At 39.5% G+C, this 23360-nt stretch overlaps 1 protein-coding gene across 2 annotated transcripts in view; it reads left to right on the forward strand.

Annotated features, from left to right (window-relative positions):
- The window catches only part of ptprga (protein tyrosine phosphatase receptor type Ga), a 207960-nt gene that overhangs the window by 55714 nt on the left and 128886 nt on the right, over positions 1-23360 (forward strand). For both annotated transcript variants that reach the window (XM_079482977.1, XM_079482978.1), the window contains exon 2: positions 2154-2246. In XM_079482977.1, coding sequence (XP_079339103.1) covers positions 2154-2246 — 93 coding nt within the window. The remainder of the gene's footprint in view (positions 1-2153; positions 2247-23360) is intronic.

Raw genomic sequence — 23360 nt, forward strand, 5'->3', positions numbered from 1 at the left:
AATTTCAAATAAAAATATTGTTATGCATTAGATATGCAATTTATGCATATAGTTCTGGTCTGTATTGTAGATTACTGTTCTATATACCTGGAGCTTTCAGATAGGGTGGAGAAGTTGTCTCCTGAAGGAGCAGCGGAATCCCTCCAAGACAGACTTCCTCTGAGGAAGTGAGTGTTGGGTGTATCAAGACCTGGACCGCGAGTTTCGATGATGGATGAGGAGAGAGAAAGGGAAGGAGAAAGTGATTGAGGAAAAGCGAAAGAGAGCATGAGTGACATATCGGGAAGATACCGACGGAGCCCGGCGTGCCGCATCGCATAATTACATTTTCTGTTCAAAGAGTATCGGCAATCAATAATGTAATTCATAGAGAAGCCATAGCGTACCCTCTCATTGGCATTCACTGCCATGCCCGAGCTGCTATACTCAAGAATTAGAGCAGCGAGGAGCAGAAGGCAGTTTGTCATTGAAACAAAAAGTCACCCATTGTTCATATCAGAATGTACTTACCCAGCGTGCTCGGCGAGAGAGAGGGGCCTTGTAAATTACATTATGTCTTGAGTGATGGCTTTTAGGCAGTTTGTCCTTGTTACCGTAGTGTGGTCAGCACATCGGCAGGCTCGGCGTGGCCTTCTTCTTGTTAGCGTCTCCACTTTCTTTGGACTTATGTTTCCTCCCCTTCCGGGGACTCCTTTTTTGTGGGTCAGTCTAGATCTGCATTGGCAGTCACCCCCAAGACCTGCCACACTAGGTTTGCAAGTTAAGACATGGACGGCAGCTACAAGGCTGATCTAACGCCGTCCCTTCACCTTCTAGTGCATCCCAGACATCCGGCAGCCGAAGGGACCGGGGTCGCCTCGGATAAACTCACACGGAGGCCACGGGGTGCTGGGATATGTGCCATTCTCTCATATCCCTCCAGCCTTCGCTGCAAGTCGAAACAAATTCTCGTTCAAAGCGGCCAGCATTGTGTGAACGAGAGGTTTTAGGTTTCTAAGCTAATCTAAGCTCGCCATTCATGCGGCGTTGTAATTTCACAGCTAATGTGAGCTGTAGAGCCTCGAGCAAGTAGGCGAAGGAGTCTAGATCTCCTATTGGTATAAGTCTAGATTAGTTCGGCCTGGTGGCGGGACGCAGTTGGTCTCGATGTCTCTGACAGAGCCTTGAAACGATTCAACATCTCCGGCTGCCAGCGCCCTGTCCGCAGCCTCGGCACTTAGCGATTTAGCCTTCCGCTCACCGGCCAATCAGGCCTTGTTTATTTATTTAGCCCCTCATACATGTTTAATGAGGGAGGGGGAAACTGATCCCAGAGCAGACAGGCTGTAAATACCGCTGTGTGGGGGACTGTTTTTCTCTCTCTAATGGAGGAGGGTTTTTTGTGCCAGATTGGTTTATACAGGACTTAATGACTTGGTTCAGCCGGAGATGGCAGGCTGGTGCGTTTCATTTTGCGTGTGCGAGGTTGTATCGTATAATTCGTGAGTGTTTGCCTGGGGTTGTGAGCAGTAGCTTGACCCGTCTGTATGTGTTTTTGTATTTATGAGGGATTTATCTTGTGCTTGGCCTGAAAGAAATTTCAACGCTGAAACTAGAGAGTGGTGTGTGGATACAGATATGTATGTGTGATATTGCGAATATGTCTGTCAGTCAGCATCAGGTAATAAACCAAAAGTCCTCTTAGGAACGCGCAATTAACATTTCTGCCTAAAGCGATGAATCATAATTGTAATCATAATCACGATTAATAACTGTGATTACATTTTGAAAAATATTATTGTGATTATCGTTTACATTTTTAGGGTTAAGAGAAAAGACTATAAAATACATTTAAAGGAAGATTTCAGTCGCTGCTTTGCCCAAGAAGATAACGTATTTACGCAACACGCACTGTAGAGCAGTTTGTCCGTTTAGGGCTACCGTAGAAACATGGCGAATTCCACGCAAGTGGACCCGTGGTGTATGTAGATAGAAATAACTCATTCTAAGATAATAAAAACATAAAGCTTCATTATGTAAGGTCTTTATACACCTCTGAACACATAGTTATGTATATTATATTGCATTTCTGTCAACACATCCTTCAAAAAATGACACATTGGCACGCCAAATAATTCATATTTTAACTTGTTTTCTCTTTGTTTCTGTTTTAGCATTGGTTGATGGGACAAAGGCGGACCATCATGACCGGCCAATCGGTGACAGGCACCGCAGGGCTGCCGAAGAGTCCTACTGGGCCTACTCAGGTGAGCAAAATACACTCACGCATGCGCTAAAAGAGAAACAAACCTGTCTTCTGACACCCCTCTTGTTCTGCTGCCACCAATACACACAGTACCTTCCCGTGATCGACAGTCGGTCTTTCATCCAGACTTGTCCACATCAGCCCCAGAGGTCTCGCCTTAGGGTCTCCCTTGGCTTTTCTTTTATGAATGCTTTGCTGCTGAGAAAGTGACTCGTGTTGTCCCTCTAAGCAATATTTGCAGAAGAATAACATTAATCTTTAACTGCGCAACTGGGCCTGCGGCAACCAATGATCTTTATTTTTATTTATTTAAATGCTTCCCCTTTTGTCGCTGTTGTTTGCCGGTTTGATGGGCAGCCCCTTTCACAGATGTGACCGACAACAAACACTCGGGTGCCCACACTTCTGTGATCTTTTTGTCTCCAACATCCAACATGGTTAGCGTGTGCTGCCAGGGTGCTGAAAAAAGCTTGTGTCCTGAATGTAATGCATTAATTCATGAACTTGCTGCAGTACACCTATACGTCTATAGATTTTTGTTATAGTTATTTATAGAATTTGAGTGTGTGCCTATGTAGTCCGTTAAAGAGGTTTTGAAAAGGGCGTGATGAGAGTGTAGTGTTAGAGTCACATCCTCTGTGTGCGTGTGCATGTGTTATCGCATTAAAAACGTGTTTCTTTATACGTCTCTCCTTCCTGCAACGCTTCCTGCAGTATGATATTTGATATGGTTTTCTAGGGCACACATTTAGTTCAGTATGGATAAGATTTGCACGTTAATTTACTTCACTAATCGACTGTTCATTAACCTCTGTGAAACCTTTGCGGTCCAAGATATACTGGAATAACCTATGTAGGATAAAATGAATAAGGAATAAAGCATTTGCTTTATATAAAAATACAGCATTTATTGACAATCTCAGTATGTATAGTGTTCGTGTGAAACGTAACCTACACCCATTTGCAGATCAATGTCCAAAAAATTCCCACACTCTTACATGTTCTGTCAGGCTCCTGTCAACACTTTTGGCTTGTAGTATGTGAATGTCGTGAATGAGAATTGTCACTGTGCCAACTATACACTCTAAAAGATTTTGGGTTATTTCAACCCATCATTGGGTCAAATATGAACAAACAGAACAGTTTGGTTACATTAACCCAGAATATGGTTATATTTCACTCAACAATGGGTTAAAACAACCCACCGTAGGTAAATTTTTAACCCAACAGTTGGGTTTGTCCATTTTTGACCCGATGATGTTGAAATAACACCAACATTTTTAGTGTACCAAGTGTTGATACAAAACGCGGTGAAGTTTTATAAAACGTTAATATTATATACATACTCCTGTTTGTCAATAGCTATGGGTAATTCCCATCAGCCCATGCGCTTCAGCGACAGACGTTGCTCCGTAGGCTGCGGTCAGAGGTTTGACGTGAGGTGGGTTGTGGGACATCTGTGACCGCTCCCACAGTTGATGCGTATTTGCCCGCTGCACTGCAAGATATTTCAGGGATAAACCTGTGCTGATGATGGGAGAGAGCGTGCTATATTTGCTCACGGATGCTGCGAGTGTGTCACAAATAGAGGCAATTAGTACACGATCATTTGCATGTAAGTTTTAATCAGTAACCTGGAGAAGAGAAGAGAACATGATGCCGCATTATGAGGTTTGGATCATTCATAAATACACAACAGTTAGTACCATCGGCATTGATAAGAATCAGATATTTAGATTAGGAGTGTCTCAATACAAAATACCACAGGAAAAGTGAATATATGATCGGAGTATTAATATGAATATGGATGTCATTTTAATCTTGAAATAATGTGATTTAAAATAGAACACAAATAATTTTGCACTCTGAACAATATACATTTCATCTATTCTGTTTGTCAAATTGGCTACAGAAGATTTTTGATCATAAGTCTATTGAAAATAATAAGTGATTGTATCTTTTCTGTAAAATAAGGATTTATGTGTGTCACAATACAATAATGTAATGCCCTTTTTACCGATTATAATGAATTTGTATTAATTGTATACATTTATAAATGCGGTAATTCATTTAAATGTAAAGACATAAAATAAAATTATAAGTAGCCTTAAAAAACAAGAATAATGAAATAACAATTGATAAATTAAAGCAATAGATCTGAAACAATTATAAGAGGAGTGAAGAAATCTAATTATAGTGAGCAATGATGGGTTGTGTTCTTTTATCAATATTGTTGTTTGCAATTACATGATTCATTTAGCAGACGACTTACAAAACAAGCTATTTGTCATAGTTGACTGTTGTGTGATAAATTACTTGTATTTATTCTCATTTTTTAAAGTTTAATTTCATGTCAGAAGTAGATATGAAGTTAGCAGAAGGCCCGTGACACGGCAAGACCTTATGTTTCAATAAAAAATGTAAATGCTGTTTGCATTCACTTAAGACAAACCACTGTATTTATATTAATACCTTACAAAGTCTGTTGGACTGTTGTGCAAACACAAGCATTCGAGGAAAGCCTCGGGTACTGGATTCAGTCTGGGTTTGCTTCTACCTTTAATGTAGCAAAAGCAATATTGTTACACATATACTTTTCATTTGTACACACAAATCTGTTTGTATGCTTGTTTATATTTTCATTCTACGCTGGTCTGAATTCTTAGCTCGTTGCTGAACACCTACAGTATTTCCTCTTGTGTGCAAGATGTTGTTGACACACACAGACGATGGTGGTCCTGTCCTCCAGGCAGATTTAATGAACTCGGCAGACGGTCCTCACTCTGGAAGAGTCTCGGCGTCTTGAGTGGCTTTAGTCTGTTCGCGCCCAGGCGATACTGCTCATACCCTCCGGTTAGCCATCATTCTCGCCTTGCCCAGTTACCGTTTCCGCATCGAGCGCCATTATCAGTTTTATTTATTGCTCCCTGAAGAGCCCTGGAAATTACGCTTGATCAAACAAAACCCCTAACAACTTGTCTTATGACTTCAGAGAACACTAACAGCCCATTGGGCCAAATCTAGCTCGGGCAGATTACACTTATATGAGGTTAGTTTACATTTACATTAGTTGTTAGTGTTAACCGTTCACATATTTCAATGTGGAATTGGGCTTTGCGTGGTGCTCATGTGTGCATGCATTTTGTGGGGAAATAACCACCTTTTTGGTGTATTTACTGGCATTAAAAGGTATAGTTCAGCCGAAATGAAAATGATTTGATCATCTATTCCTCCTCTTGTCATTCCAAACCTGTAGGACTTTCTTTCTTCTACAAAATTTTTTTTTTGTAGAACGTTGGTAACAGAGCAACACTTGAACCTCTTTGACTTCCATTGTATGAACACAAAGGCATTACTCAAAAAAAGTTTTTCATGAACAGGTTTTGAACCACATGAGGGGGAATAAATGATGACAGATTTATGTCTTTATATTCTCTTTATTGAAAGAAATAGCAACACATTTCAAAAGCATCACAATTTGAATACTGTCTGGTTACACAAAAAAACAACATTTGACTTCAAATCTTTTTTCAAAACTTGAAATTCAGACTTCAGGTTAAATGTAATAGAGCGTTGGACAGTAAGATCTATGAATCTGCGTAATGCTTTTATGTGCGTTACTGTAGCAGAAGGATTTGAATCTGGCTCTTGCATCTGCATCAATAACCATACTGAAAGTCACTATATGTCTACAAAACGATGCCATTGACTTTTATAGATTATATGTTTTTGCGCAGCGCTGTCACGGTGAGGAATTGTGCAATAATCTTTACATCAATATTAGCCACATAATGTGCCATTAAATATACCCACATACTGGCAGAATCTAATTTATTTGATGCGTAAATAGCGCAGCTTTGAGCAATGGCAAAATCCGATCCAAAACACCATGCAGGCGCTGCTTCGAGATACATTATGCATAGCGATTTCAAGTACGGAAGCAGACATATTTTGACCATAAGCCACCATTATCTCTACAGCTTCTAAATTGAAACGCCTCTCACGGAAACGTGCTAGATTTGGACCGTAAACAAAGCAAGCATCTCTGAATGATTAATGTACCGATAGAAGCTACTTCGCAGCTAAGAACAGTATGAGAAGCCTTGAAACAAGATCAATATCCTCTTCCAGGAACGCCAGGAATCTTCTCTTCAGTTCCACACCCTGAAATGTATTTCCATAAGAAACCTCTTGCCTCCATAACACGGGCCGGCAATCGCTGCCCGCTAACCTTGGCCTATTCAGAATGGGTAATCATTTCGAAGCCTTTGTGTTCTCAGAAGTGCTCCTATTAATGAGTTTTAATTTAAATGGATGGGTAATGCGGCGCGCTTCTCTTTTCACGACGACACACATAAGGTAATTTCATCCTCAGATGCCATCGTTGAATGAATGGCTTGCAGTCACTGCCGAGCTCTTTAGAAAACGCAGATGAATATTGATATGTTGCCTCCGTGGTTTTCTGTGTGATTGTTAAATGCCATCAATTGGTAAATGCTTTCGCAATTCATGATTCACTTGCATATCTTAATTGAGTCAGAAGACTGGAGAAAGTAGGAGAGAGATCTTTCTATGTCAACCAAATGGAGTAAATATCTGTTAATAATGACCATTAATATCAAAAATCTTGTTGAGTGACCGATGGTGTATCTGCTTCGGGTTTAGTATTACATACAGTATTTATAGTTTATATTAAAGTATAGTTCTAGTATATGGTATTTCATATGGTGTAGTGTAGTACAGTATAGTTCGTGAATATGGTGTATGGTAGAGTATACAGTGTGATGCCGTGTAACACAGTATAGTATATGGTATAGTATATCTATAGTAGGTGGTTTAGTATAGTTAAAGTATATTGTATATGTTAAAGTATGGTGTAGTGTTGAATAGTATATTCGTAGTGAATGGAAGTTCTTAAGAGGGGGATCCAGCTAACTTCCAAGGTGGCCATACGATGACCAATATTTAAGAAACAAGATATTTCTTATTGTTTGGCCGTTTTTAAAATGAGTAAATATTTGATCAAGCTCTTAAATATTTAGTGGGTAGAAGTTTTCGGTTTCTGAGAATGGGAGGGGCCTTTTAATATTGTTAACTACATGGGGCCTTGGAGTCAAAAAGGTTGAGAACCCATTGTATAAGGTATAGAATATGTTTTAGTATACGGTACAGTACAGTATTAGTATAGTTTAGTATAGTACAGAATGGTATATGATGTAGCAGTATATGGTATAAAACAGTTATAGTAAATATTATAGGGCTTGGTATTGTACGGTTTGATCCAGTATAGTATGGTATGATATGGTATAGTATAGGTCTTATGTTGTAACATCATTGCATAGTTACAGTTTATGGAACATTTTGTATAGTATAGTATATGGTGTAGTATAGTTGTAGTATGTATATCCTATATGTGACCGATGGTCAATTAGAGAATTTGCCAAAGTGTATTTTACAGCAGGCCTGCATCATCATATCATCATCTTCCTCTATTTGCTCAGTCCTGAGGACTGGCAGCTTTTGTTTAGTGATGTTAGCAATCTCGACACAGATGTTGACCCGCTCCAGATGTTGCGCAGAGCACAGCAGGTCGACCCTCATGTTTGCTATTAACACCTAATCAGTCAGACTTCCTGTGGGGCAATGCACGTCTGCATGTGCATGTGATGCGCAACCTGTTTTGCCATGTAACACATTAGTTTACTTTCACCTGTAAACCTGTATTTACAGTTGCTTTTGACAGATAACAGCTTTAATTACATACAGTACACAAATAAATAAGAACAGAATTCATAATCCAAGTTCTGACTGCATTCGAGTTGGGTTGTTTTCGAGCCAGCGGGAAACGCTTACCAATCTATAAATCTCTAAATGCTCTGTTAGCTGGTGACAAGCAAACTAATTCTAAATGGAGACTCGCCCCAAAACCTAATCCATTGTTTTCTTTCTTCCTTCCCTTTTTTGTGACATCAATGAACTTCCATCTCTGACAGCTTTAGTACTTTGAGACTCCGCTGCAGTAAATGGGGAGCTGCGTTTACTTTTGTCATTATTGGAGTTATTTTGACAGGGGTATTTTTCATCCGTTAGACCGCTAATTACAGCACGACAGGCGCATTGATGAGATAGATAGAGGCGGAGGGAGGAATTCGTAATGCCTCTGTTTTCTCCGCGCATGTTAAAGAGTGTAATTATGGCCAGGTCTGAGGGGATCTGTCGGACCCCTCCGCAGCCGAATGAGCCAACCAGACCAGAGCCGTCCATGATTGAACACAAACTCACCTCGTTTTTTTATTAAGTCTTTTTTCTTCAGCAAAAGGCAAGTTCTTAGACGAGGAGGTGCTCTCATTTAGCCGTGGTTGTTCTGTCACGCTATGTTTTGCAAGCTAACTTTTGCTAATTTTCAGAAAAGTTTCTCTCTGTTTTTCTTTTTAACTCTACACTGAGACTAATTCTGCCAAAACCAAGACCATGGGAATATTTATATATATTTTTGTTTTTGAGCCTAATATCTGACTTTCTGTGCTAGTTTTTCATAGTAGCCTGTCTATGCTAATATCGCTAGTTTCTCTCTACAGACATAAATTATTTCCAATATAAAGACCATTGTAACCGGTTTCTAGAGTTAGTTCAATAATTGCACAAAATGTGAATAAAATGACAGCAAATTCTCACCAAAATGGAAAGCTACACTGTTTGAAGCACATCCCTTATAAATATTTCATGATTTTACAGACGCAACAATAACTGGAAAGGAAACTGCCGTGGACACTGAAAGGTGAGAGAAAAGGGGAAATGGTTTAATATCGGTGAATAACTGGATTTTATCAGTGGTTTGAATGTGCTGATCTGTTTAAAGTTTGCTGCACCGAGCAACTTGAGATCCATTATGAGATCGGTTTTAATAGAATGAGCTGATAGTGCTTACTGTAGAGTCCATCACGCACAAATGCGCCACACGTCACCTGCTGGTGCCGCGCTGTTATTCTGCGATTTACGGCAAGGCCAATAACAGTCCTGTAATGGATTATGACATGGTGCCGTTTGAGTTATCCTCCCATTGTAGAACCCTGACCTAGAGGCACATTTCATCTGCGCTAAGTCCCGAGGTGATGCTTTATGTGTTTGTGTGTTTGTGGAGGCGAGCAACAGATTCGGACCGTGCGGGTCAAACTGTGGGCAGCGTTTGATCATTAGGGTCGCTTTTACATGTCACCTTTGACGAAAAAGTAACAAAAGAAAGTTATTCCTTCATTTGAATGGTACAAATAAATGTACTGCGGTACAAGAAAAGCAACACAATCTCATGGAAAGTATTTTAAATTGTGGCTAATTTGTATGAATTTGTACGATTTTATTTGTATGTTATTATACGATTTGCTTTCGCACCACATGTTAGGTTTAGGGGTGGGGTTAGGCAACTGAATCACACAGCCAAAAATGCCACTATTTTACGAGGTAGATCATCGTGGCCAATTCGTACGAACTTCATCATACATTTTAGTACGATTCGCTTTTGCGCCACTGACGTTAGGTTTAGGGGCGGGGCTTCAATTGAGCTTTTTTTCTAGTAATCATACGTTTATGTACGATTCACAATGTACCAATTCATACGAATTAGCCACCTCATAAAATACGAATTACAGTGAGATCAGGTTTGAAATGCAGTGGTCGGATGTCGTTGTTTCGCAAGTCGTAGCAAACGTCTAAAGGTGTGTTCACATAGAGCGCGAATGAGGCGTCAAGCGCGAGTGATTTGCATGTTAAGTCAATGCAAAGACGCGATAGACGCGATAGACGCGCTTGCGGCGCGAATGACGCTAATTGCTTGAATGAGGCGGCGCGAAACGCACGAATTGAGCGTTCGCCGCGCGAGTTGAGAAATCTGAACTTTGGCGAAAATTCGCGCTGTGTTAACCAATCAGGAGCCATTTCTCAATAAACGGGAGCCGCTTGCCAGAAAGCCCCTCCCATGATGCGAATTTGACGCGCGAATGAAGCGAACTTCACGTGCGAATGAAGCGAATTTGACGCGCGAATGAAGCGAGTAAACACAAAATGTTCAAGCGTCAAACTACTTGCGAATAGCGCGTTTTTGACGCCTCATTCGCGCTCTATGTGAACACACAGTAAGAGTACAGACAGTAAACCGTGAAGTGGCATTGATGGGTGATATTCATTATTTGATTTGCCCATTTACCAAAATCGATCATATAGCTGTTCATATATTTAATTCTGTATTTATCTCCTCAATTAAGTGTATTCCTAAAAAGTTAAAGCTACTGAAAATGCACTTTAATGAATTACTGACTGAATTAAATTAAGTCTCAAAATCTTCAAGTTGAACAGAAATCCCATCAACACTGGACATCAAAACTTGCTTATCAAGCGATTTTCATGGGATAACTCTATATGCTGACTTTGCAGAGTATACTCAAGATTAAATGAATTAGTGAACCTACTGACAGCCCCAATTTCATTTTGTCAGTCACTTAAAGCTACTTGTTGCCACAGGTATCGATTTAATATAGATTTCAAACGCAGGCGTTGTATCAAAGCCAATATTTTGTTATGCAGCCCACTGATTTGTTTAACCGGCAGCTAATTTGTTTATTCATGTTGTTTTATCGCCCCTCTTCTATCCATCTTCCACCCTTATCTTTTATTTCTTCTTTCCTTTTATTCTATGAATCCATGTCTGGTCCCTGCGTGTTGGATATATCCAGAATGTAAATATCAAACCCATCCTGCCTCCTTCATGGCTCACACACACACACCTGACTGCTGGGACACACCAATATGTTGTCGTTTCCGTCATTGCTAGGCAAACAGACCCAGCGCTGTGTTAGTATTCAGCAGACAGACAGAACAAGAGAGAAAGAGAAGTGATGCAGTATTTACAAAGCTCAGGCTTTACTCTGCCGCGGACATCATGTTAATGAATCTGATAGTCATTTACAAAATTGACACAGTTAAACAAGTGTTTTTTGATGTGAGATACCTCAATCTCATGTGTTTGAGATATTTTCTTGTATGAGTGTTGACACAATAGATACGACGTGACAAACTTCTATAGTCATTTCTTCATACTCTGTGAAAGAGTAAGAAAGCACAAAGCCATTATTGGACATATTTTGTTTGTTGATAATGATCGGTCAGTTGACAGCCATTTACATTTATTTATTTAAACTAAATATTCTTACACTTCTATCCTAAGCGTCTTGCAAATTTGTGAGTATTTCTATTTGTCAAAATCTTAACGCGGTCTTTCTTTTCTTATGAATACAACCATTTGAAGCCAAAGCAATATGTCGTATCTGTTTGTTTATTTAAAAAGTAGCACAGTTGGGGTCTATTAAAGCAATAAGCCCCAAGAAGCCGTGGGTTACAGTGCATTTTATAACAGCTAAGGGGCGTTGTTAGGCACGACGCGAAGCTGTTATAAAATGCACTGTAACCCACGGCTTCGCGGGGCTTATTGCTTTTATAAAACGGTTAATTCATATTCATAGTAAGGTTTCATGAAGTTAAACACAGCAAATATTATGTAATTATTTTAATAGAAATATATTCTTCCACCAAACAAAGTAGTTCCTCAGAAACAGCGGCTGCCAAGCAACACAGACGCAGAACACAATGAAAAATGTGCCTAAAGACTGTGGTGTTTATCTATTAACATTAACATGTCTCTATTTTTATACATGAACATTGTTTTAAAGTCAATAAACATACGGGTAACAAAGTTCCATAAAAGGAAAGGAAGGAGACGGGAACCGGCGAACATAAACGAACTTTTAATTAATAAATAACTCACACGTAAATACCACACAATAAAATCCAGGCCTGTTCCTCTCTCACTGACGGTCCGATCGTTCGTCCTCTTATGCTCCACAATCTCCTCCGTGATACGAGACCGTCGCACGTACAGCTGACGCTCGTAAACACTCACGCACCGGCCTCGCATCCCGGCTCTCGTCCCGCCTACCTCACTACAATACCTTTTTCGGCACACCAGGACACCAGGACTGAAAACAACCAACAGAGCACATAGTCTGTTTATGAGTATTCACCTCATTTCTAGACTTTTTGATGTCTTCAATTTCTCTTTCATTAATTTCAGCGTGTCGTCTTTGTTATTGGTCTAATTTGTCTGTCATGTCAATCTCTTCACAAAATCGGACATTTTGACAATTATTTCGCTGTACGTAACAAGAGTGGCGCAGTGATTCTAGGTAATGCGGTCAGCCGTTATATATCGGGGTATTTTATAACGGCTTAGATCTCCGCTCAACCAATCAGAATCAAGGACCAGAACTGACCGTTTTATAATTGGCAATAATGACTGTCTGACTGTACAAATGATTATTTCATTCATAGCTGATGAAGGTGGACTAAAATGTGACCCTGGATAAAACCAGTCTTATGGGTCAATTTTTCGAAATTGAGATTTTTACATCAACTGAAAGCTGAATAGTTAAGCTTTTTATTGATATATGGGATGTTGAGATGGGACCATATCTGGTGGAGATACAAGAGTGTAAAACTCTGGAAGTAAAGGGTATAAATAAATCTAAATATTGAGAAAATCGCCTTTGAAGTGTGAATCCGAGTCACTGTAGCAGGCCATCCACTCACAAAAAGTTCTTATATATTTTGGGTTGAAAATTTACAAAATATCTTCATGGAACATAGATCTTTACTTAATATACTAATGATTTTTGGCATAAAAGAAAAATCTATAATTTTGACCCACACAATGTATTTTTGGCTTTTACTAAAAATGTTCCCGTGTTACTTAAGAGTGGTTTTGTGATCCAGGGTCACAAATGACGTTTACCTTGTTTTTTTTGTTACTCACACATTACGCATCTTATTTCACTCAACTTTGAATTATAGTAACTTAATAAGATTTAATAATGGCGAATTGTTGGTCATGATTAAAATGGATACAAAATAGAAAACATTTCACACAATAAATAACACATTTACATTTTAATGCTTTACACATAGAAAATCACCGTAGTATCTCTTCAAACAAAAACAAAACTCGTACTGTCAACAGAACATCGGAAAATCTCGCATTTGTAAATGTGTGTAACAAAGTTTCTTAAAATACTTGTTTTATATTCCTTGAGAGCAATAAAACGCAAAATAAAATCAAATCCTGACCAAAGTTGTGGTAAATTCAAGCATGAAAATTAAAAGCAATGAATGTTTTATTAACATTCCTTTGTTTTGATTTGCCATTATAACAAAACACAATAGAAACATGATTTATGGAAATGATCTCTTCAAATATGAGTAAATGTAAACATTTTGTATTTTTAATCCATTTAGGATTAAAAATATGTCAAGAGCCAAATCCATACCTTCAACTCATTTGTAATATATGTGTAATATATATAGATAATATATATATAATGTAAAATAATGTACATTTTTATAATGATAAAAAACTGATTTATCCCCTTTGTACTTAAAAGTCCCCATAGTTAGGCAGCAACTCTCTATTACAATGAATGATTTGCAGTATTTACTGCAGATTTGTGTATTTCTCATTATCGTAAGGGTCATTTTGGGTAGATGTGTTCATAAAAAGGTCAAAGCACATCCCTACGTTCCGCTCTCTTCCTTTCCGTCCATTTTTAACGATCATCCCCGTCGGCTTCGGACGTGTGCGGTCCGTCTCAGATCCTGCAGGGTTACCGGTAGCTTTGGCAGTAATAAGAGGCTGAATGTGAGATGAAGGTAAAGCTGCCAGGTACGAGCGCTCTCTTTATCTCTGTGTCTGGATGAAGAATAATCCATGAAGCAGGGCAATCAGATGGCAATCAGAAGCACTTGCAGGCCGTATGGCTTCCAGCTGTAGTGCCCTTTGATCAGATCCAGGCCTGGTAAAGTCTTCCCGGACGAAAGCTTTTGATTAGTCCAGGCGCGAGGAGCAACTGTGAAGCATTGCCTGCGTTATTCCGAATACGTGAGGGGGAAAGGAAAGGTGTGAAGTGCGTTTAGTGAGGGCTAGTTATATCTTTAAATACCTCTCCCGTTAGCAGAGGGATGCTTTAATGGCTGGAAGAGGAATGTAAAAAGGGGAAAGATAAAAATAGAGAGAAGGGAATACGCTCTTGGAATTTATCAGAACTGCCTCTTTAGCGGAGGATTAAGAAGTCGACTTTAATGAGAGCGTGCGGCTCTCATGAGTGTTTGTGAGAGAGGTTTTGCGTCTCTCGATGAATACTGAATGGCCTGGCCTATTTGTGCCCGAACAGATCTCTGTGTGTGCGTGTGTTTGGTGAGGGTGGATATGCATTATTATCATATGGTATAAAACAAGCAAATGGATGAGCTGGAATTGATTAAAGTTTATTTAAAGCGTGAGTATAAGGGACCTTTTTCATAAGCGCTTCCCTGTGATATTTGCCACACAGCGAGGCTCATGGGAGACTCAGTGTGAGTTTATGCACAATTAATGTTTTTCTATAACTCAGGTTTCTTCTTCTTTTTATGAAATAAAAGAGTTTAATGACTGAAGTCGTATTTTAATGGTTAAGTGCAAAGCTCCCTTCACAGTCTACTGAGACCATTTATAAAAATAAGCTGCGAAAACAGGTCATTCAGAAACCGTTTATAATGTCAGAACTATGAATATATTAACATAGGGCTGGTTGTGTTAAAGTCCCAGTGAAATATAAAATTACAATGCCTGTTTTTTTCGTGAGATATTGCAGCGTTTATTGTAAATAGTTTAGTAATGTGGGTCGTTCTCTTTGTTAAAATCGTGTGCCTTCATAATCTTCAATTAGAATCTGGAATTACACTTACAGCAAATCAATCTCAAATGATGTAAATTAGACGGCTTGGGCGGAGCATTTGTTAACTCCTCCCCTTCAACTGTCAGTCTGCTGCCAGTTCCATTTAAAAATGTAACGGCTGTTTTTATACATCAAATCAAATTGCAGAGGAAGACGAAAGCCACGGCCATTATTTGTCTAATTCAAAATTCCATTTCACCCGGAAATGCGTCAAAATACAGAAGTTAAAACGATCGCAACTTCTGGTTCAAGGGGACTTTAAGAAACACAACACTGATTCAGCATTCTGCCTGGATGCATTGAACATCTCTCTGTTGAAAAAAACAATTTAAACTATCACAGAAATTCTAATGGTTTCCATTAAAATACAATTATTATCTTTTTCCAATTAAAAGTAGAGATGTACTGGTACTAAATTTCTCTACATATAGTTCGGTGGTTACATTAATAACATTCAGAGAGTTAGAAACATTGATGTAATCTTCAGTATTTAGTTAATTCATAAAATAAATTCACGATTTCACTATCACAGAGATTTGCCCCGAGTCCTCCCTTTTACATCCATACAAAGAGCTTTTTTTCCGAACTCCCCCTGCAATGCATTCTCCACGGCTTTCGAAGGGCTTGCCTCATCATATGCAACCTTAAATTTCAGGTAGGCTATTTTGTGAATAAAAAACAGATTTTTCATTCAAGGCAATTTACATTTTCACAACAACAGTAAAGTAATGGAGGATACTGTGCACTTTTTGTATGCTGGGCGAGTTGCGACGCGGTAATGGATGAAACCGTTATAATCCTGATGATAACTAATACAGTGATGATGTCCACATTAAATGCTGCATGTTAAGTAATGCGTTTTATTGTTTTCCCTGTTTACTATGTCAGAGTGCACCCATGAAAATACTGCGTTGTTACTTAGTGTTAACTAAATTAAACTGTAATACCTACTTCTAATGCCTATTTATGAAATACATTAAAGAACTTCCAGTCCGAAACTCCTTTCAACAATCTGATACAGAGCACAAATTCATTACATTTTCTTGTCCTCTTATGATTGACAGGATATATCGGCTCTGATCATTGGCCGATAGGTGATAATGTGAACAATTGCTTTTATCAACCAATACCGATTATTGGCAAATATATTGGTGCATCTCTAATACAAACATTTAAAAAATCATTTTGTGGTGTGTTTGAGTCATTATTCCAATAGGATTAATCTTCTAGACATCACGCCACCAACAGAATCCTTCACAAACCAATAGACACCATTATAGTTTTCATTTAAACCTCTAATTCCCATTATAACCATTAAATCCATTACATTTTCTATTACGCTGTATGTTATGGCAAGGTTCTATTGTTGTTTTACGCAGAGCTATTCAGTATTCAACCCAGTTAAAACATTTATTTACCTAAAAAAGTCTTAAAGGTACAGTAGCATAGACGTTAGTTTGGTAGTTTGATGTGCATGATTGTACTGTATGTTTGACGATAAACTTTGTCTATGAAGCACTTTCCATCTTGCTGTTCCAAAGGTCACTGTGCTGTGAATTTGTTAGGGAATAATTGTGAATTTAGCAAATATCCATTATTTACCAGCAGGCTGTGTGGATGTAGAGACGTCTCCTCTGGGCATTATGGGTGCTCATGGTTCCACACGTGATGGCGCTCTGAGAATATTCCTGGGATTTTTCACCAGCGTCCGGTGACCTGTTCATGACCACTCGAGAGCTTTAATGGAGATGCTGCAGTCTTGTAGACCGTGGTCACCGCTTCTCTCTATTTCATGGGTTCCTCATGTGGTTCTGTGGAAATCTGATTCATGGATCCTTTCAAATGATACAACAAGAGGAAGACAGGAGAGATAAAACCAGAGCTTGGTGAACGGCTTGAAGCCATTTGACACCAGGGCCATGTGGAAAATGAGCTCTGGCTGGGAGATGTAATGAATCAGAGAGAATAGCTTGTTTCTTTTCGTCATGCCCTCCTGGACACACACACACGGCTCGTTTCTTTCACATGGATTTCGTTCGGCACCATTTCACCACAATCTACCATATCTAACTATGTGCGGGTACAAACATTTTAACATAAATGAATATAGAAATCTGTGTGGTTGGTATGTTGTACTTGCCTGGGTGTGTTGTGTGGTTGCTTGTTGTTAAGATGTTATGGATGGTTGCTTACTAGCCATGTTCAATAGAACCTGAACTCATGTCTATGTGATATACAGGTTTCCAGATATGACTCGAGCGCCTCCTTCAATGTGCGCCGATGGGATTTTTTGTCACCCGTTTTATCGTCCGGCACAGAAGAACCGTAAGTCAGATTGCTTGGGAAAGTAATAGCACACCGTTCTCAATAAACCGTGTGATTTAGGACAGTAGTCGTGTCTGCAGCACAAACTGCATCGGATGAGTTATTCACTGAAGTTTAATGCTTCAGGTTTGTTGAAGTGGAAACAATAATAGTGACGCTTGAGTTAACATAGAAACTGATATGCAAACAAGGCATGACATGTAGCATCTCTCTTAAAGGGAATGTTCACCTAAAAATGAAAATAATTTAATGGTTTCTTGAGGATTTCTGCAGAACACAAAAGAAGATATTTGGAAGAATGTTGGTGACCAAACAACATTGACACCCATTGACTTCCATTATATGGACACAAAACCAGAAGAGACATTTCTCAAAATGTCGTCTTTTGTGTTACACTGAAGAGTCATATACAGGTTTTGATCAAGCGGCAACCTTCCGATCTCTCTCGTGAAGCCATCACTGAAGTGACTTAAACTGCAATTCATCGACCGGCCTCTAGAGACTGGCTCCAAAAGAGAGCAGAATCTCATTGAGCCCCATGTTAAAATGCCCATCTTACAGCCTGGTACAAAAATTGATTTTGGTCTATATAGCTGATTTCACCCTTCATGACAACTGTGAGAAGGGTGAATGTTTCCCCGTTTAACATATATTAAGTCTTAAAATTCTGCAAATTATGTGCGTGGCCACTTGAGTGACAAGTGGTTTCAGCAACCAGGAACCTCAGCTCCAACCATGTTCCGCCTTTTTGCCCATTTTCGATTATCCGGGAGTGACCCGCCGCTAAGATGGCGCCGGCCGGCTCTGCCCACTTTAAGCTTCAAAACAGTTAATCAGAAACCTCGGGTTGCATCACGGACACTACGTCCATATTTTATACAGTCTGTGGTTTTGATCGACTTGAGAGTGAATAAATGACATTTTTTGTCCATTTAACTGCAGTATGTGATACACTGTGGCCAGATTCATGCCATCTCATGAATCATCACCCTGCAGTTATGCTCTGCCATTTTTGCGAGTCTAGTGAGTAATACGTTTTTAAGGAAAAGAAGACACATGAACAGGCAAGGACGAATGTTGGTGGCAACATGATGGCTTTTTAGGGAAACAAACGGGAACGCTTATTCATCCACGGCTGACATTCAAAGGCGGCTATTTTCTCGGTGACGAGTGATACGCAGTCTTATTAATTGCCCCTGAAATATTAAAAAGGCTTCATCACGCATGAAATATTAATTCGTTTTCGCTGAGATCATCGCAGCTGAATATTTCTTCGCGTTGCTGTACATCAGGAGTGAGGAATGTGGCGTTTGAAGGAAATGACAGGGTGGTAAACAGAGACTCGGGCCCTGAGTGATAAAGACTTCCTCGTTCCTCCTTCACGGCATCCATCCTTCTCGCCTGCCGCAATCCGTCTCTTCCTCCCTTCACACTGCTTCTCACCAGCCTTATTAATCTCAGCGCGAGACCAACTGAAACAAAATCGCTTGTTTAAAACAAATTCTATTTTTAAAGCTTTAAGGTTTCTATGTCTGTGACTGGAGAAAGACTTACATAGGCTTTCAGAATGCAAACTTTTTACAAGATCATGTTTAAGCACATAATCCTTAAATAATTGAAATAGATGCTTTTGCTTATGCATTTTTTCTTTTTCCTCTCTTTTTTTAAAGACTTGTAGATTTCTACACAAATCAAAGGCTAATGTAATTTATACATTTACGTGAGTGATAGGTGTGCAAACAAATCTTGGATGGGATTTGAATATATAATACACATAACTATGTGTTCAGAGGTGTATAAAGACTTTACACAATGAAGCTTTACATTTTTATTACCTTACAATGAGCTATTTCTATCGACATACACCGCGTACACCGCGTGTCTATCTACATACAAACTGCACTAAAGACAGGTTTCATAAATACATTATCTTCTTCGGCAAAGATGCAAAAACGTAACAACATCTTATTTCTGTATCAGCCACCGAAGTGCTTTGAAAGGGAGGGGTGGAATGAGCCGTTGATTGCAATTCGCAACCTCACCACTAGATGCACTAATTTTAACTCAATACCACTTTAAGGGATAGTTCACCCACAAATGAAAATTCATTTTCTCACCCTCTTTTCTTTTAAAACCAGTATGACCACAGAACACAAAGGGAATAAAAATTGTGCCTGCCTTAGCAACCGCCGCTAACAATCATGCTTTTTTTTAGATCAGAATTAGCAATAAGCTACCCGGCTTCTACGATGACTGATACAACGTCCTTTCCGTAACCTCGCTGGAATCTGATAAAACTCTTTAAATGTATTTTTGGTAGCAATTATAGCGTGGTGACCCTGTAGTCATTTCTAGGTGTGTGTGTGTATGTTTGTTAGTAGGGAATATAACAGTTCCACTGAGGAGGTATGCAGGGCTATCAAGGAGAACATAACAGCCTGACGCCTGTACACAATGCCCTTGATTTCAGCGTGTGTGAGGGAATAAATGTCTCGGAACAACAGGGTTAGCGTGTGAACCATCCTCTCTTACTCTCCATTATTCTAATTGCAACATATTTCAGCGACAATGGCGCCTTCGGTGCATGTTTGCCCTCTTCACACCGGAGTCTCTCTTTAGCTCCGCTCCACCTCCTTTATTTCTTTTCTTTTCTTATACTTGGTTTAGACAGGTAGTGCGTTAATGGCCTCGTATTATGTTATGCTTTTGAAGCCCTAACATTGTTAAAAACGCAAAGCTCTTTTTTAAAACCAGTGTTAACACTAATGGAATTTTTGAGGGTTTTTCAGATGACATAATATAGAGCACTTAACATGATCTAGTCAAATAAGCTGCGAGCCCGGGGATAGTTTATTCATAAATTAAAATGTTGTCATCGTTTATTCATTCAAAATCTGACTCTTGTTTCTGTAAAACACAAAAGAAGATATTTTGAGAAATGTCTCAATTGAGCCCCATTGACTTCCATCGTACACTGTTAAACTTTGCTGTAATTTTGCAGGAGGTTTGTCAGTAACTTACTGTAAATTTGATTACTAAATATTTCTCGATTAGTACTGTTTTTAATTTGAGCTAAACTTTACTTTAATAAAAAGGAAAACACTTTGACTTTTGAGATTTAACATGAGCAGGAAGAGACATTACATTGTAAAATGACATTCTTCCTGAGCATTCTTGTTTTGTTTTCTTATAAAATATTTTAAAACTTTGTAAATTATGATACATTTACCTAACAAGAAAAGCGCCCTTTTGTGAAAGAAAATATTAGTTAGAACTAGGTAAGTTTATGTTTTAAAACTAAATTGTAAATTAAATCTACAGTAAGTTACTGTCAAACCTGCTGCAAAACTACAGCAAAGTTTTACGGTGTACAATGGAAGTGAATGGGGTCAGTGTTGTTTGGTTACCGACATTCTTCAAAATATCTTCAATTGCATTCTGTATAAGTAAGAAAGTCATGCAGGTTTGAAATGACACAAAAATTCCTTTCTGTGTGTTTTTGCTCGGTTCTGGAAACGATAGTCTGCCATTCTCTGCGTTCCTAAAGACTGTGACGGTTCCCTACGGGTGCCACAGTGTGACATTCTGTCCAACATTCCATTGGCCTGTCATAGAATAAGATCCATGGATCGTGACCTTCACACCTGAGGCTCTGACCTCCCCGTCTGGTGGGAAGTTCATTAGACAGGGTGACCTGGAGGTTCAGAGCGCGTCGAAGCCATTTGTCCTGAACGGAGCTCCATGCTGAGCCACTGATTGCGAACGATCAGTCCGACCTGCTCTCCGCCGCCCGACCGCTGGCCAGAATTTATCACCCTGCCTGGAGGCCAATGACAGCCATGATGAGAGCTATGAGGACCATCAGTCATACGGACCTGGCTGCCGACAGTGGCGCTTGCGTCTCGGAACACAAAGTGGCCAGCGTAGGGTAATGTTCACAGCACGATTTGATTGTCACTTTCATATTTTCTAATTCTGTGTCACCTTGGCGTCCTTTAAGAAACTTGTGGTTTCAAGGGTTGATTTTGACAGAACTCCTGAAGACCTTCAGATGTGTTTAGACCTGAATGAGGATTTTGGCCAGATTACAGGACCAGATTTAAAAGCCCCGGGGTACAAATGTCCACAAGATACGAGTCATACACTGTTGAAGAGTCCAAGGTCACGCTATTCTTTATTTGTATATTTCTCCATCCTTACTTTACAGGGAAGCCTTGCTTCGTCTTTGCTATCATGTTATGATCGGGACGGTAATTTACGGCTTCTGCGCACCCTCATCCGTCTCTGTCCCAGGCGGCCGGGCGGCATGAGTGATGTGCAGTCGCGTTGGTAACAGTAACACGCGGGCAACCCGGTTCACCGTTCAGCCGCCACACCTTTTAATTCCCCCCTCTGATGTATTGGCTCGGCGGAAACCAATTCTGGTTTCCGAATTGAGCTCTAAATCATCGAATCACTCCGTTGACCACCCGCAATTTATTACGCTGTCAGATGAGAAAGTAAATATATTATGGATGTAAATAAATTAGGGACTTGTGATCACCAAACTAAATATTGTATCGACAGGTGTTGTTATTCCGGCCTTTGAAGGAGGTGATTGATGAAGAGAAGGCCAGCGCTGGGATTTTCTCAGCCTGCCGGGAGTCTTTGATGTAAAATCCTATTTAACCTAAAAACGTCCCGGATCGGTGGGGCATGAACGCGTGGCCCTGCCCTGTGTGCTTTTTCTGATCTGTGTTAATGAGTCAGGGAGGAATATCAGCAGAAAATGATGATATAGTTTCTATTTTTGTTAGGTGACTGCGTCTTTTTTTGTCTTAACTCATGAAGCCTTTTATGACAGAAGATAATTCGTTATACTTATGAAATAAAATATTTCCTAAAGTCTATTTTTTAAAGTCTAACCAGTGTTCATTTTACATGTCACATGTTCTTGACAGATTTTGCGAGATACAAACATGTGGATGTTCAGACAAAATGTAACTCTTCATGCCAGGTATATAATTTTAGTAATTTATTTTTCTGAATTTGTTTTCTATTTCCGAGCTTCCCCCTTTTACCTTCAAATGAGTTGAACTCAGCCCGAGTTAAACTGCGGAAAGCAAACATTAGCAGTCATTAGGAGAAGTCTGACTCTGTCTCGTGGGAGAGTCGCCCAACTCTTGACAACTCGGTTTGACGCGTTTGTATGTTTGTGTGCGAAGGGAAAAGTGAGTGAACCACGGAGGAGAGAGAGAGAGAGACTCTACTCTTACCATTAAAAATAGAGGTGCGAGCACATTAAAAACGCTGTATCATGCCTCCGAGCAGAGTGAAGGAGAGAGAGACAGTAGGAATGAGAGAGACAGAGAGTATGGATGAAAGAGAGAGCAGGCTGTCAGGGTGCTGTCAGGGAAGCAGAGCTCCTGTCAGACAGACACAAGCCCAGCTGGCCCTTCGGTGGCCCGTGGTGTCACTGTCAGCAAGAGCGGCCTGGTGGTCTCGTCACCGTGGCAACTGACAGCTGGGAACCCGGAACAAGCCGGAGCTATCTGAATCCACTCACCTCCGCACAACACAGCCACTTCATTATCAACTCCATATCTCTCTCTCTCTCTTGTTATTCTTCTCTCTTTTATAGAGAAGTACAGAAGTGCCCACAAACAGATCTGTGTTTGAAGGGTATCATCGTATTGTTATGTACTGTGTCGCTAAAGATGCATATTTGTTGTATTTTATTTATTTATTTTATTCCATTTAGATTTGTATTATTTGATTTGAAAACCGCCCATTAAAACCTGTTTAATTCTTTGAATTTATTGTTGTCGTTTCAATTCGTTTCGATAACATTTTTAAATAGCTATTTTATATGATATTTTTCTTTTTCTTCTTCTACTTCTTCTTCTTATTATTATTATCATTAATAATGAACACTATAAAATCTATATTATTGTTAAGTTTAGTTCTTAATCAGTTTGATAAAATATATTTGATAGCAT

The sequence above is a fragment of the Barbatula barbatula genome (genome assembly GCF_947034865.1).
Source record: "Barbatula barbatula genome assembly, chromosome: 20".
Taxonomy (NCBI): Eukaryota; Metazoa; Chordata; class Actinopteri; order Cypriniformes; family Nemacheilidae; genus Barbatula; species Barbatula barbatula.